Source organism: Melospiza georgiana, chromosome 15 (genome assembly GCF_028018845.1).
Source record: "Melospiza georgiana isolate bMelGeo1 chromosome 15, bMelGeo1.pri, whole genome shotgun sequence".
Taxonomy (NCBI): Eukaryota; Metazoa; Chordata; class Aves; order Passeriformes; family Passerellidae; genus Melospiza; species Melospiza georgiana.
In genome coordinates, this window is record NC_080444.1 from 14,859,908 (window position 1) to 14,876,415 (window position 16,508).

At 42.2% G+C, this 16,508-nt stretch overlaps 1 protein-coding gene across 2 annotated transcripts; it reads left to right on the forward strand.

Annotated features, from left to right (window-relative positions):
* Positions 1-5,076: 5,076 nt before the first annotated feature.
* On the forward strand, positions 5,077-7,197 carry FOXI1 (forkhead box I1). Of its 2 annotated transcripts, none has more exons than XM_058034959.1 (2): positions 5,077-5,685; positions 6,964-7,197. In XM_058034959.1, exons 1-2 carry the CDS (start codon positions 5,077-5,079, stop codon positions 7,195-7,197), a joined length of 843 nt encoding a protein of 280 aa, XP_057890942.1. The 2 variants fall into 2 exon arrangements, with proteins under 2 accessions (XP_057890942.1, XP_057890941.1); XM_058034958.1 differs by having other exon boundaries at positions 5,077-5,650; positions 6,644-7,197.
* The last annotated feature ends 9,311 nt before the right edge of the window (positions 7,198-16,508 follow it).

Below are 16,508 nucleotides of genomic sequence, written 5' to 3' on the forward strand. Positions count from 1 at the left end.
TCCCTGCTCACAGGTCAGGTTATCTCAGATCCAGCGCTCCAACCCGGCTGCAATAAAACTCCCGGAGTTCATCTGGGTTCGGGTGTGGCCGCAGAGAAGTTCCCGGCGCTTGATTCGCGTTCCAGCATTAGTTTCTATTTCATTCCCCCCAAGTGTTTGTGTGGTGTGTGCACTAAAGGGTGCAGAATACTGAAAAAAACTTCTTTCCTTAAAAAAATGAAGTCATGCTTTCTGAAAAATTCTGTGGTTCTTAAATGTCTTTTCAACGAAATCTCCAATTGAATAGTGGAGAGGGTGGAGCTGATTTATCCTCACCAGCAAATACCTTAATGTTGAAATGTGACTGAAACAAAAACAGTAGAATGTTGCTTTTTCTTTCTATAAATCTTTGAAATTAATGAATTCATTTCATTGAAATGCACAAGAATTTAAACTTTGAAGGGTTTTGGAAGTGTGTACAGATTAATTTCTCTGGTACCCATGTTGATGTTCATACAAGACCTCATTTAATTTTAGCACCACTGGTTTCTCATATAAACACACATTTAGTGGTGAGAGTAGAAGCAGATGATCTGAAAGAGGGAACCCTGTTGGGTTTTGCACAGAATTATCCTTTTTCAATGTAGTTTTTTGTTTTCCAGGATAGCTACAGCTTCTGTGTGCCATGAGGACTGTCAAAGCAGGGTTGATTGAAGAGTCTGTATCTGTATTAACTCCTATAAATGGGAGGGACACCTCGGATTCTACCATGAGAGGGATTTGTCACAGGGTGATTCTGCCCCTCTGTGGCAGATGTGACCGTGTCTGTGTCCCTCAGCAGAGCAGATCCCAGGGGAAATCCCATCCACAGCATCCCAGCCAGAGGAAGCTGTAGATTCCTTGCCTGCCTGTGGCCTGTCACAACTGATACACGAGTCAGGGGACACCTAATCCCCTCTACCATATTTATTATATGCTAAGAGATGGTAGAAGGCCTTTTTGGAGGTAGGAGTTATGACTGCTTTTATTATCATCATTCTCATGTCAGAGAGCAGCTATGAGACTTTACAAGGTTTCACAACCTTCTAAAAACCCAGTTCTAAAGTTGCTTCAAAAATCCACAGTGATTTTGTTCTGGAAGGCTTGATAAGTCTAAGGGCATTCTAGCATTGCAGCACTTATGGCACAGATCCAAATGATATTGCCTTTTCCATTAATTTAATGTTCAACCTGCCTTTCTAGAAATAAAGCTCAGTTTCCTGGGTTTGCAGTGCTGTATTTTAAATTTCTTGTTCTTTTGTAATGCCCTTGAGATGACATTGCTTTGCTGCTACAGCCTGTTGGTGTGGATTATTTTGTGGATATGCTGGGCAGATGATTAGTGGAATAAGACATGAAGACTTGTAAAAGTAATCTACTGGACAACTGGGAACATAGGGAATTTTTCACTGTGTGAAAACGTCTTATTGATGGATACTGACCTGTTTCTGAATTCAGGGTGTCAATTGTTTCAAACAAAGTGGGTTGCTTGGTGTATTGACTTACATATGGACCCTTTTTTTTTAAAAACAATTTTTCCCTCTTTTTTGTGACCATAGGAATTGTTTGTATGACCCATGTGCTGGTGTGTGCACACCTCTCCCCAGTCACTGCATTTCAGACACACTGCCGTGTGTAGGTTACTGTGGAGTGGAAATCCTGAGTTATCTGAGTTTAAAGGAAACTAATCAGAACCTTTCTTACCCCAAGATTTCAGATATTTTCTTTTATAGAAGGGTAGTCAGCGTGAGGAAATACTACTGTTGGCTGGAGTAGAGGGGTACATGGAGCTGATCTAAAAACCTAAGGAAAACAATGGCTCAGCCTCAACCCTGCAGATTTTGGAGCTTCATTGAAGAAATTGAGAGGAGCAAATATTTGTATAACACAAGAGTTGTCAGCAGTCTTTGGTTTGACAACAACCTGTGGCTGACCAGGTTTCCAGCTGGTAGAGACAGGCACCCAGGGCCATGCAGGACTGGACTGCAATAAAGACATTTTTAAAATGTGATGCATCCTGCCTAGTCAGACCTTACTGACCCCACTTGGAAATAATGATTATTAAACTTTCTCCAGCAGCAGCCTCCAATTTATTTGCAGAGATTTTAATCCCTAACCAAGATCTGTTAGTATAGCTTGCCACATCTTTCCAGCCTCTTTATATGGAAGCCTCACCAGTTTTCCTTCTCTTTTCTCCACTTCTGGGATTGCTGCCTTCTTCCAGCCCTGCCAAAAGCAAGACTCTAAGTGAAGACCTGAGGACAATATTCTGGTTAGACTCAATTTCCTTCCGTTCTGACTCTGCCACCACAGCTTGAGCAGAGCAGATTCTCTCCTTGGTTGCAGAGGAGCATCTGCAGCAGAGGGGCTGCCCAGGAGCGTGTGCTGCAGTGACCCTGCAGCAGCAAGGTGTGCCCAGAGCACTCACAAAGTGCCTTTTCCTGGCACTGTTTATAGTCTGCCCTGAGTAAATCAGGCCCAGCCAGCTGAAGGGAAATGCTGCTGATGGGATTGTGTCCTGCGCCAGCCCAGCCACGCCAGAGAGGGATCAGACTTTGTCCCCCTTTCACAGCTCCGTGGGCAGCAGCCCAGAGGTGTCTCTGCGCCTCCCTGCTGTAAAAGCAGCGCTTGCCATGCTCACCCTGCTTTTCTGTGGGAGCTCAGGAGGGAGAGCTGGCAGGGCTGGGTATCCCCTGGCACAGCACAGCTCGGGCTCACCCTGCTCCCTGCCCTGCACAGAACCTCACAGGAGCCCTTGGCAGAGGGAATTTTACACACCAGTCTGGCTGCAGCACTAATGTTTTTGCCCTTTGTAAAGTCTGGGCTTTTTTCAAAGCCTGTATTCACTCAGCACCCACTTGAGTGTATTTTTATTTAACTATGCATGCAGTGCACCTCAGGGAATAAGTATTAAATGTCACTCATCAAAGTCCATGATGCAGTTAGTTGAATTTTTACTTGGAATAAATTTACAAGTTTTTCTTGTTTTCAAGGGTTTTTTGGCAAAAATTCTAATTTGTTGAGCAGGTCAAAATGTATTATGTTTACTTTTCTCACTATATTCTGGCTCTTTAGTTAATTGTAAATGTGGTTTTATTTGTGTTTCTTAAATGTTTTATTCTGTTGACTCTTCTGTAAATGAAGGGGGGTTATTAGCAAAATACCAGTATTTTCAGGAATATACATATAATTTTAAAATACATCTATGTGTTAAAAAGTTACCTAGGAAGGTGTAGGAGATGTTGCTCAAATAGCATTTTGCATGTTTGTAACTCAGATTCTTATGGTGAAAAAGATTATTGCAGATTAGTTGCTTGAGGAGGGAGGCACTCACATTATGAGTTCCTGAAAAATAATTCATTTTCTTTCTTTTTTTTTTGTCCAAGTCACCTTTTGCACTGCAGTTGTCACTAAGAAAATAAGCCAGTCCCAACACTTAACTGTTGACTGCTTTATGTGTGTCTCTGAACAGGTTATTTAGCATTTACATATTCTGAGCTCTCAGCCATTCAAATTAAAGTAACAGCTTGTTTGTTGTGGTAGAAATGATTTTCTGTGCAGTGAAAGCATGGATTTTTAAAGTAACAGCTGTGGAGCTGCACTTCTGAGCTGGCAGATTGGCTTGCTTTGTCATTCTGTGCTCAATATTTCAGCAGCATTCCCAGTGGATTTTTTTTCATACCTTTCAAAGCACCAATATGGACATGACATTAGTGAATCACTAATTCTTGGGGAGTAGGGAGTCTGGCTGGTTGTGCTACAGCACAAAGGATTAGGGTGAATGTGAGACAAAGCAAAAGGCCTTTGGTACAGCCAGGAACTCAAATCCATGGGTCAAAACTGTTGTTTCTGCAGAAATTACAGGACAAGAGCTATCTGGAAGGCTCTGTCATATCATGACCTTTAATTGCATGGATATTAAGGCTGAGGCAAGTTTTAAATGATGTGTGTGCTTAATCACAAGAAAAATATGACTGTGAAGGGAATTGCAGCTCTGCCCTAGCTCCAGTGCAGGGTTCATGCAGTGAAGAGCTGCCATCCTGAGCCAGGGGTGGTGAGATTGCAGCTCTGCTCTCTCCCCATGCAAAGCACCAAGGATTTGTCCAAATCATAAAAGGGCTGGAGGTTTTTTCTTATTACTTAATTTTAAGGAATCAGCTCTTTTCTGTATAGATACAGATGAAGTTATTGGAACTTGGCTAAGAAGAGCTGTGCTGAACACTATTGCTGCTTTCCTGTTTGGAAGTTGTGCTGAGAGGTTTTATGAGCTCTCTGCACCAATCCTGAAGCAAAGAGGAAGCAACACATAATGATTTCCCATCTCAGTCCACCACTTTAAGCTCTAAAGAAAGGTTTGATTATTAAGCTTGAAATTTTTTCCTCACAAGATTAATCCTTACTTTAGGGAGTTAATTCCATTTATATCAGTAAGATTACTCACGTGAATAACCAGCCACAGAATTTGCCTGTAGTACTGTGATTGCCTAGGGGGAAGTACAAGCAAGTCTGCAATTAAAGTTACAAAAGGAAAAGGTTTGACCTTTTCTTTTCTTTTTTCTTTTCTTCTTCTTTTTTGTTTTTTAAGTATATATCTCTACTGTTTCATTGACTAGTGACAATGGCTTTTGCATTCTGAGGTATTACTAAGAGCAGCACAAAATGCCTTTTCTTTAAGAAGAAAAAAATAGGAAATGCTAAAGGTTCACTGTAAAATGGTAGAAAGAGGAGGATCTCTGAGTTTTAACTTCAAGAAGCCCTAGGCTTTCTCCATGTGCATCACATTAATGGAAAATTCCTTCATTCATTTAAGAAGATAAACAGCTGTAACTTTCACGTTTGGTTGATGTGACATCAATGACTGAGTGGGACTGCCAGCATTCCAAAAAGGATATCGTCCTCATCTGCAGCCACTCAGGGCTGCGGGGTGGAGCCTGCAGCCCGGGCTGAAACATTTACAGGTGCATAAGTACCTAGGGAAGGGCACAGGTGATGCACCTGTCCCGGGAAAGGAGCACGAGCACAGGTGTGTCACAGCTCAGCAGCTGCCTGGCTCAGAGCATGAGCTTCTTTGAGCCCCCATCGCACTCCCCTCCACGCTGCAGCCCTCAGTTCCCCAACATCGGCCAGGAGCCTCCGGAGATGAACATCTACTACGAGAACTTCTTCCACCCTCAGAACGTCCCCAGCCCCCAGAGGCCAAGCACCTTTGAGACAGCAGATTACAGCAGCACTCCCAACCCTTACCTCTGGCTGAATGGACCTTCCATCACCCCCCCGCCGTACCTGCCAGGATCCAACAGCAGCCCCTTCATCCCGCAGTCCTACGGGATGCAGAGGCAGCTCCTGCCCAACGTGCACGGCTTGGGAGGAACTGACCTTGGCTGGCTTCCCCTTCCGTCCCAAGAGGAGCTCATGAAGTTGGTGAGACCTCCTTACTCCTACTCTGCCCTCATTGCCATGGCCATCCACGGGGCGCCTGACAAGAGGCTGACTCTGAGCCAGATCTACCAGTACGTGGCTGACAACTTCCCGTTCTACAACAAAAGCAAGGCTGGCTGGCAGAATTCCATCCGGCACAACTTGTCTCTCAACGACTGCTTCAAGAAGGTGCCTCGAGATGAAGATGATCCAGGTATAGCCCTCTCCCCCTTTTCCCCCACCTCTCATTGAACTTGATGAATTTTAAAATACCTAGTGAGACATAGTAGCCCAGATACTGGACATAGACACAGCAGCACTTTGTTTTCAAAAGGCTGAAGTAGAAAGCAGCTGTGCACAGGTGAGGTGTGAATCAGTGCTGTGTGAGGTCTCTGCAGGGAAGGGAATTCTGTCCTGCCCTGGGTCCTCCTGAGAAAGGATCAATGAGCTGAGCATGAGACTCAGCACACACAGGAACATTTAACTGGGCAAGGCACACTCATGACCCATTTGGTGTAATGCATGACTTGTGTCAAACTTAACTGGGAATCCAAGGGAGGGGGATTTGTCAAAGAAATCCGATGGCTTTGGGGAGTCAGCATTAATTCTCAAGAGGAGAGCAGGGTGCTTTTATTTTGTTTGTTTCAATTAGTGTTTTCCTTGGAATGACACCTCTGCCATTACCAACCCCTTGGCTGGTAGGCAGTCAGATATTCCTTCATTCATGGTTTCCTATCAATAGCTGTTAAGAACCATGGAGAACATTAAAAACTCATTGAAATTATTCTGTAGTAGAGGACCAAAAGTCTAGTTCTATCTTGTTAGAAACCTATGCTTCCCCACTGAATCTGGAGTGGGATCCTAGTGTGGGATTTGATTACTCTCTGCCATAAATTCAGAAGAACAGGTGTATACTGAAAACCTCCTTCCCTCACCAAGAAAAGAAAACAAAAAGCCTTCCCAGTGACTCCACATGTATTTTTGCCTCTGTGAACAGTCAGGACTAAAGGATAGAACCCAAACTTTAAACTTTTTTTCTGAATTCAACAGACTTGTACTTTTGAGTGACTAAAAATCCATGTGTATTGCTCATGCAATTGTTCTGTTTCTGGGAAATGAGAGAAGCACAGTAAAGACCTAAATGACTGGGGTTTTTGCTTGTTTATGTGTTTATTTTTAAACTAAAAGTGTGGGTTTCCTTGGACAGGAAAAGGGAATTACTGGACTCTGGACCCGAACTGTGAGAAGATGTTTGACAATGGAAACTTTCGGAGGAAGCGGAAGAGAAAGTCTGACATTGAGGCCAGTGCTGCTGCTCTTGCATCAGAGAAATCCGAGGACAGTACCCTGAGTGGCAGCCCCAAAGCTGCAGAGCATCAGGATATCTTGGAAAACTCATCACCTGGGGCTGACAATTCACCTGAGAAGGGATCTCCTCCTCCCTCCTCCAGCAGCCCATGCCTCAATAACTTCCTCTCCAGCATGACCGCCTATGTCCACAGCTCCAGCTCGGGGAGCCGCTCGGGGCCCGTGGGACTCAGCTCTGAACCCATTGACAAAATGGGGCAGAACATGGTAGGCTTCAATTCCTACTCCCCACTCTCCAGTATTCCCAGCCACGGTGTGGGAGACTGGTCCAATTCCATGCCTTCCAGTCACCTTGGCCACAGCAACTCGGTGCTAAACCAGTTTAACAGCCATTTTTACAGCAGCCTCAGCACAAACAACACCCTGTACTCCAGGGAAGGGACAGAGGTTTAAATGAAGCATTCTAGGACACTAAAGGATAGTTATTTATGAGAGGAAATGATCCATGGGCAGGTGATTAGCGTTAGCCTCTTGTCTCTAGGGCCACACTGTATCCATCTTCCTCCTGACAGCCACAAACTCGTTACCCATTACACTGAAACCAGAAACACTCCACGTTCAGCAGCTGCACGTGGAAAATCAGGGATGCCAAGAGGAAGAATAGTAAAAAGGTCTCCTTAGACACTGCTTGTACTGCTGCCAACCAGGCAGGCTCCTCTACAGAAGTCCTTGAGAAGTTACAGTTTGCCTTAGGCAGGAGGCTCTTTCTGGTGTGGCATTAGCATTGCTGTGCTTTTTAAAGTGATAACAGAAATGTGGTGGTACCTTTAATATCCTATCTTCAGGCATAGGCTTCCTCTACTAAATAGTCATCAAATTCTTATTTGGCCAAAGCTCTCCTGAACAATGCAGAATCCATCATAAAAACCACTGTATAGTAAAACCAACACCTGAATGGTGAGTGCTGCCTTTGGCTTTCTCTCCTGCCAGTGCAGATCTGTTCTAAAGATTGACCCCCTTCCAGTCCCAGGGGGAATGTGGCTGAGCAGCAAACTGACAGCATCATGCACACAACAGAAATTTTGAAGCTGCAGGGAAGCATGACAAAATACTGGAATTGTCTTCTGCTGTTGGATCTTTGTGTTTTCAATTCTAATTACAGGGTCAATTTTATTCCTTACACATGTAAATCTAGCAACATGAGGGAAACAAAATCTGTCCTGAATATATAAATACATATGTTTAAGACATGTTTTTTTCTAAGAAGAAAACACATTTGTTATATCTTTACGTTCTATGTGAATTATTTTTACTGAATAAAGGGTTTGAATACTGGGGTGGGAGTTGAGGGAAGAAGAAAAGGGAGGTAAGAAGTTAACTGTCTCTGAATTTCAGTTTCAAAGGCTGGATCTTTCAGATTATCAGCTGCAGATATTGTAAAAAGTTTCTGTACTGTATTTTTTCATTTTGTAAACATCCATGTTGTTCGTCTGTGTGTAAATACTAGAAATCATTCTTATTTTTCCTACACTCTACTGTAGCAACAAACATTTCAAAATATAGATGAAGTTTTTTTAAACCAAGACTTGACTCGAGTTCCACATTCATGTAGAGTAATATCTCAAAATGGATAACCCCAGAAGCATTTTTAATAAAGCATTTGTATAGAAGAGTGTGTACTTTTGTTTGTTTCTACTGCACTACTCAAGACTTTAAAAGTCCCCTTACCTGTGTGACTTGGGCAATTCCTGTGAGGAAGAGCAGGGAAATGGAGCAGAAGGTCAGATGCTGAGATGACATGGCCAGGGCATCAGCATTTGCATGCCTGGCAAGTATAACTGGCTGCTATTATGCAAAATACTATCACTGAATAAAAATCACCCTTGGAGTTTCCCTGCTGGAGTAAAGTGGTGCCAATCATTTAAATTTCAGAAAGCAGACCGTTTTCACCTGTCAATTAACCAATATGACTGCAATTTTCTTGCATTCTTATTTATTATTGAATTTCTTTTATGTTTCAAGTTTTCCACTATCAAGGTTGCTCTGACTTTTCCTAGTTTTAGGTCCACTATAATAAATTGCCACTTGGGAGCTGAAGCCTACCTATACTATAACACCTTTGTTCAATAAAAAAAGAAAATGCCCTTCTGGTGGTGTCTTTGTGCCATCACTGCAAGTTTCTCTCAAGGCAAGCATGTGCTGAGACCTGAGCTGCAACTCCTGCCCTCAGAATATTCCAATCCTTGCAGAATCTCAGCCTGATGGGTAGGCTGCAAGATTTGTCATGTTTCAACTGAGAAATGTTTCAACTGAGAAATGTCTTCAGTCACTGTGCTTATGCCTTGGATTCAGCAGACATGCCACAAATTGGCCAGAAATACAGTTCCTGTAGAATATATGGTCCACAAAATCAGAGGACTTCTATTTAGTGCTGAAATAGAAAATGTTCCATTATGAACTTAGAGACCAAAAGTGTGGGGGAAAAAAGGTGGAAAATAAAGTAATAAGAGTGACATTGCTAAGTGACAGCAGAGAGTAAAAAGCAACTCCTTTGTCACTCAGCACTTTGTTTGATTCTCCCAGTGCCCAATCCCAGAAAATAACAGGAACTCCACAGAGGTGTGCACAAAACCAAGCTTGTGCCTCATTGCTTCCCAGATGCTGTCAACCCAATGCCACGTTTGGCTTCTGCATGCTGAGCAAGTGCTGCCAAAATTCCAACTCACAAAGGTTTGTTCTCCAGTGTCCTCCCTGAACACCAAGGAATTGGTTCCCCTGGCTTGGCACACCAGCTCACCTGGTGGAGCTGCTCCTCAAGGAGGAGTGCAAAGATGATTGCAAGCATTGTAATCCTATTTCTCCTCCAAACAGTACTACTTTGCAATGAAACAAATCTTTGTCTGTATTTTGTGTTTTTCAGAGAGAACTGGTTTAGGTAAGCAGCCATGTCAATGCATTCCTGGAGCTCCTGCACATCTCTGAAGCAGCTGCAGGGAAACTTAGCAATGATTCTGGTATGAGCAGCACTGCCCTGTCACAGGTAATGCTTCCCTTCCTGAATTTCACCAATATGATCAGTGTAAGAGTTTTGGATGGAAGAGCATCTGGGTTTTAAGGATTATTTTTGCCTATTATTTTGTTTGTTTGGTTTTAAGTATGCAATTAAAGAAGCCACTAATGTTGGATCCACAAATAAAATCTATTTAAAATATCACTGATATTTATAGACCTATAGTGTGATTAATAAATATGTTTGCTAAACTGCTCAAGAAGAGAGTCTAGGCTCCAAGTACTCTGAATAGTTTTCCCTGTTAAGATTCTTATTGATTATTTCATTCTCAGTGTGTTCATCTCAGTTTTATGTTGAGATACAGCTGTCTTCACATACCACCGTGTTTCATGACTCTGCAATTATTTGTCCCTGGTTTAAATGTTAACCCTTACAGGCTGCTCCTATCTCCCCACAAACACATCCAGCCCTAAAATGCCTGAGTAGGTTACCACTTGCTTTCCTTCTGTACCACAGCAGAACTGCAAATAGAAGCTTTCAGGGCAGGCAGTGTGTCTTGACTAATGATTAATGAGTAACAAGGTCCTACGTAAATCTGAGGTATATTGCTGCAGAATCCCTGGGGCAGCCTCACTGTCACTGACCCATTAGAAACACTTTCCTTGGGCTCTCACTCCCCATTTTCCCCCATCTGTGTCCTGGCTCTGCAGCCCTGGAGTGTGGGACTCTGCAGCCCTGGCTCTAGTGCCAGGCAGAGGAGAGATTTGGTGTTCACAGCAGAGGTCTGGGCACACAGATCCCTTGTACACTGCCAGGGCTGTTCCACCTCGTTATGGCATCAGCCTGCAGTCCTGCAGTAACAGGTTCTGTTTAGCTGTGGTCCTTTGTGCCCCAGCAGTCCTGTTGGAGCCCTATCTACAATTCAAGACGTTTAAGCCACAAGGTTTAAAGATTTGGGTTTAACGGCAAGGTTCCAAATGCCTGAGCTTACAGATGATAAACTGATGAGAGCTGGTACAAAGATGACACCAAGAGGTGTGGTACAGGTATCCCCTGGACAGGAAAATCACATTTCAGGCCTCAGAGTATTTACTTCTCCCATAAACAGCAGTGGGGACTTTGCCAGATTGACTCTGAATTACAATGCACTAACTTTCTCTCATGAGGGGATACTTTATGAAACTCTTCACTGTTCAGTGGTGTCAATAGTTCCTTTGTTGCTTCATGTGAAAGCATCCCCAGGGGAGGAAAACAACGAACTTCTTCCCAGTAGGTTTGCTAATTCCTAACACTTCCACTTTGTAGCACTTTGCAGCAATCCTTACAACTCTTTCTAAAGGATTTTAGAAAGAGCTGCCCTGGACCTGTGAGATTGCTTTCCTAAGTAGCACACCTCTGGATCTGTGAGCTATGAACCAAAAGCCTGCTGTACACTTGGAACCTGCAGCTCTCCCTGCTTTAAGTGCTGACAGCTGCAAACTGTGCTGCTGTACTCCTGGAGGTATTGCTGTTGAATACATTTCTTGCCATGGGCTAGAAACCTGCACAGCTGTCATGCCCTGGACAGAAAGACATTTCAGTTTTTCTCATTTATGCTGAAAGTCTAGTTCTAAGGGTGTGAAGACTGTGATCTACCAAAACAACCCTTCCAAAGTGTATTTGCCCGATATCCTTCCTGCTGATATTCTGTGCAAATTCATTTTCAAAATACCTCTCCAAAATGAATTTTTACATGTCTTGTGTTAGCTAAATTGCAATGCAAATTGTGTTTTACCTCAGCATGGTATTGATTCTTTTTAAATCCTAAAAGTGTTCCTCTGTTAATGTCATTGCACTGTGGCTTTACTCATGTGCAGCACATGATATGCTTTGCTCTTTAAGAAGGAAGTTGAAGCAACTCTAAAAGTGGCCATTCCAGTCTTCTAAGAAGTGATTTCACTAAGTGACAGCCAGCAGTATTCTTCATGTTAGACATATTTTGATTCTGTAACTGCCCTGAACTACTCCAGCTCCTCTCATTCAATCCTTTGCAGATTGGGGAGTGAGATCTGTCCCGCTGCCTCCTCGTTACCAGTGATGAGTTCCACTAATTATTTCCTCTTGCTTCTGTTCCTCTGGCAGATTCCAGAAGGTACGTAAGGCAGGCAGGCAGTAACAGGTGTTAGCATCAAACTCCGCATGAGGAGCTGTCAGAAGCTCTGCTGTAACTCCATGACACATCAGGAGAGATTTTGCCAGGTCTGAAATTGTGTGTGGGTGACCAATGACAGCTGGATCAGTAACACACTTCATGCATCCCTGCAGAGCCCCCAGCTGCAGGAGCAACCTGCCCATAGTGAAATGCTGATACTTTCATGGCAGCATGACACAAACTGGTTGTGGCCAGTACCTGAATGATGGAAGCTTCCAGGCATCACATGGAAAATTGACTTGTGTCATCAGGGAAACTTTTTTATACATCCTGCACACAGGTTCATCAGGGCCTCAGAACTACCCTGGAGTCAGGATGTTCCACACAGCAGTGGAGGTTATTTGGGATGCAGCACAATGACAGGCACAAAGCTGCTCAATTTATCCCCTCTGCTGCCTTTGCAGAACTCTAGATTTGTGTGGGAAGTCTCAGTAGCACAGCAGAGCAGGGTAATAATACAGCTCAGTAGCTATTTGATGCTGTTATTTGTACAATGTGTTCTGACATGAGCAGCTTATTGTTTGCTAGTTCATGACAAGAGCTTTGTGTATGCAAACTTGCATGCAAATCAGGCATAATTTATTATGCTTCTCTCCAATGAGAGTGGAAGGAGAAAAACCACTGTTTAACTTCAGCAATGCATTTTCCTATGAATAGGGCATCTATTAAATGATTTATGGAAGGAATGTTAAGAATGCAAGAAGTTCAAAGAAGGTGGAGGGATATCTTTTTTCCCTTGTCAGCTGGGAACCTGGCTATTTAATGCTGATAAAGCCATCATCTAACTTGACTTCAGCTCTTGTGCCCATATGATGTACCTGCACTTCCCTGCATCACAAGCAGGGAGATCTCTAATTAGTCTTACTGTTATTTAAAACACCCAAACCACTTTAACATAATTCTTGCACAGAAGAATAAATGATCAGGGGGTTGATATTTATTCACTCTTGTTGCCTGTTGCTTTGTAGGGGTCCCCTGGGCCTGCCACAGCTGTGAACAGCCTTGTTTAGCTCAGGTGTGAGGAATTCTCCTGGACCTGCCCCTTAGTTTTGCCAGACTGGAGATATCATTTGGCATGCTCAGACTTCTTTAACCCCATGAACTTGCATGACGATTTCTCCTTCTGCAGTGAAATAAGTATCATTTTCACAGAGGTGAGAATTTTAGACTTTTTTCTAATGATATTATACATTTTAATAGGAAATATCTTAATGAAAAATTATACCCAGATGACTTAACATTAATATTAATAAGCTGGCCTTATCACATATCTTTAATTTAAATTGAGTAGACATGCTTTAATGAGTGGTACAGGTACCATAAAATAGATATTATTTTTCATTTAATTTTATTGGATTTATTTCTATGCAATCCATCTGGCAGGCAATGCAAACATGCATGCTAAAAGAGAAATAAATATCCTCATGTGGACTAAATACTACTTAGAATGATGGTGAACAAACATGTATCCTGCATGCAAAGGCAAGCATTGAAAACTATTGTTTCCTGGGATGCTACTAATCCTTACTAATTCCTATTGAATATTTAATCTCTCTCCCTCTCCATAACAGGAAATTCTAGAGCAACGTTTATCTGGCACTTTTTTTGTCACCTACAGAAAAGCTGCAGGGGTGTTACAGGGTGAGTCTTGTGTGCTGTAAAATCACAGGCTCTTGGAAATTGCACACTCAGGTCATTGTTTTTCCCTTGGCACTGAAGCCTCCCCATTCATGCACCACAGCAGACAGACACAGAATTGTGCTTTGCACTGAGACTGTTTCATAATTTCTGCCACTGACATGTGGCCTCCTTAGTGGTCAGGCAATGGTCACTTCTTATTTGGTGTAAGCATTAAATTTCATTGATCCCAGATTTGTTCTGAGGAAAAATGTAAAGCTTACAGAAGCTGAACTTTTTCCCAGGAGTACAAAGTCATCGCCTGTTCTGTTTGGAAATTGTAAATTTGAATTAACTCTGGCTAGTTATAGAGCAAGATTGTTTTTACATTTGGATTTATCCCACCTTGTCTCCATGCACTTTCAGTACACATGTGATATGCTCTGCAGTCACTGGTTTCCTGTTATGTGTATCCTTCAAGATCTTTATGTGTATCTTCAAGATCTGTTATCTCTTATATGTTTATGTGGATCCTTCAAGATCTGTTATGTGTATCTTCAAGATCCATTTTGATAGAAAATAGATGCAGCCAAAAAACATATAATTGCCTCCCCTCAAGTGAGGATAAGACAAAGTAGTCTCCTGCAGGTTTACTTGTAATATGCTTTTTCTAGTTTTCATATAGTCTGTTGTTTAAAGCAAATATTGTAAATTCAATTGATTTTTTGATCTTAGCATTGATTCAAATATTGTAACTTTATGCAATTTTTGAAGACAGTATTTATGCAAATAAATATGCAAAGAGGCCAGGTCTTTTATCCTCTGGCAAGTTGGTAAGGTAGCCCCTAAAGGCTGAAAGTCCTCAGACCACTGCCAATCAGGACATGTTTTCCCTCTATCAAAGTATTTAACATTTCTAGCCCCGCACAGAAGGGAAAAAATAAGGTCATAGCTGTGGAAAAATCTGTTGATCATAACTGATAATATGAAAATGAAGCAGTCAAGCAGGCTGTGGATAGCACAGGTCAGGTCTACTTACACAAAAGCAAAGTTAGAAGTGCAGTGATAGAAACGTGAACGTTCTGGAACATGAATGAAACAGAAGCCAGCAGTTGTGGTCAGGTTAATTCTTTAATGCTGCTGGTATTTCCTTGTTGCCATGCGGGACAGGTGATGGCTGGAGTGTCCTCTTATCCCAAACACAGGGGAGTGACACCAACAAATGGGACAGAGAAAGGGCTGACCTAAACCCTGCAGGGTGGACAGCAAACAAAAACTCTGCACCTTGAGAGTTTTCCAAGTTTAGGGGGTTTTGACACGAGTGAAAGCAGAAGTATTAATTACCCCCTGCAAATTTTGAACTTCAGTGTCACAGTGGTTTCTGCACAACTGTGAGAGCTCCTGGGGTGCTTGGGATATCATTGTCCTTATCTATGTGATCCAACAATGAAGCTGTCAGCTTAATCACACAGTTTTACTATATATTTCTTGAGATTATTCATCTGCTAACTAGTTTGAGTTTGCAGATTATATTTGTAAAGGAAATTTTCATCTGAACTTTATTTTAAAAGTTTTATGTTAGATTTCAGTGGACAGTTGTATGGACAAAACACACAGGTCTGTGTACTATGTGCAAATAATTCTGGAGATATGTACTGGCTGGATTTTAATAATATCACGTAAATCAAGTGCTACCCTTTAAATACTCCTTAAGTTTTTGAAAATTAAATTTTAAGCCCTGCTGTATTGCCTCCAAATTGTGCTTGTTGAACTTAATGTTTTTCCAGTAAGGAAGAAACAACCCAAAACAAAAAGCAAGGGTGGTCTGTATTTTATCCTGAATGCACTGACTGCTTCACATACTCCTATAATGAGTTGGAGGGTTTAATGGCAGAAGCAGTACTCTGTGGAGCAAGCATGAAACTAAACAGACAGGGACTGGGAAATCATTCTGGAATTACTTAAACTAAAATTGCCACCAAGGTTTCTGTCACAAACCTTCATCCGTGGTCTCACATAATTTCAGATTAATTCTGTATTTGGGTAACTGCTCTATGGGACACTTCCATCACATCTTCCAAGGGAAAAAAACATGGAAATTTCAAGCAGTTTCAAATCATCAGAAGTTTTAAAAATAAGTGTGTGTTGGGAGGAGGGAAATGGGCTTTGTTATATAAATTTCAATGGTGCTTCTTGCTCACTATTTTTTCCACAGTTGAACTGACACTGAATCAGGGTTCACACCTGAAATGAGAGCAGTGAGCACTCGAGATTCACTCTGACCCCTGGGTCTTTGCAAGCTTTAACCTCACACTGCAGATGCACACTGGGGCTGGAAAGGAGACACAGGCACTTTGGACCTGACAGTTATTTTACAAGAATGGGATAACTACATTGATAGAACAGAGAAAATGACCCCTGCACAAATTAACAATCAAAATTAAATGCACGTGTAATTGAACATAAACAAGGGAACAGCCCAGTTTTAAAGGTTGCTTATAAAACTGCACCAAAGTTCGTGTAAAGGGCCAGAATTTACTGCTTTTGCCAATTGCTGGCAATTAACTCTCAGTGTAGCTAAAGCTGCATTACAATTTTCAAGTCAATGTATCTGCTTGTACCCTGTAGTGAAATAATGACATCCACTTCTGCTGGTTGGAGTTTCTGCAGGGCTCCAGAGCCTGGGGAGCTGCAGTGTTTCACTGATTGTATTTGTTGTAGGTTAAACTCAGGTGGAGAATATCTGGTCCTGCTGCAATCATTCAAATGGCACTCAGCTGTGTCTCCAGATGGATGGAACCCATTGTCATAACTACAGCACCTAACTGAAAGCCTCCTCTGATCAATAATATGATTCCTTTACTTCCACCCCTCAAAAGAAAATGAGATACTCCTTCTTTAAATTACTCTTTAAAAGGAAAATGTACCTGAAAATCAGTTTTTCAT

Bases quoted from the DNA above. Each gene is read 5' to 3' on its own strand.
- FOXI1 (XM_058034958.1), top strand. From the start codon at position 5,077: ATGAGCTTCTTTGAGCCCCCATCGCACTCCCCTCCACGCTGCAGCCCT. The intron at 5,651-6,643 runs GTATAGCCCTCT...TTCCTTGGACAG, and splicing joins TCGAGATGAAGATGATCCAG to GAAAAGGGAATTACTGGACT.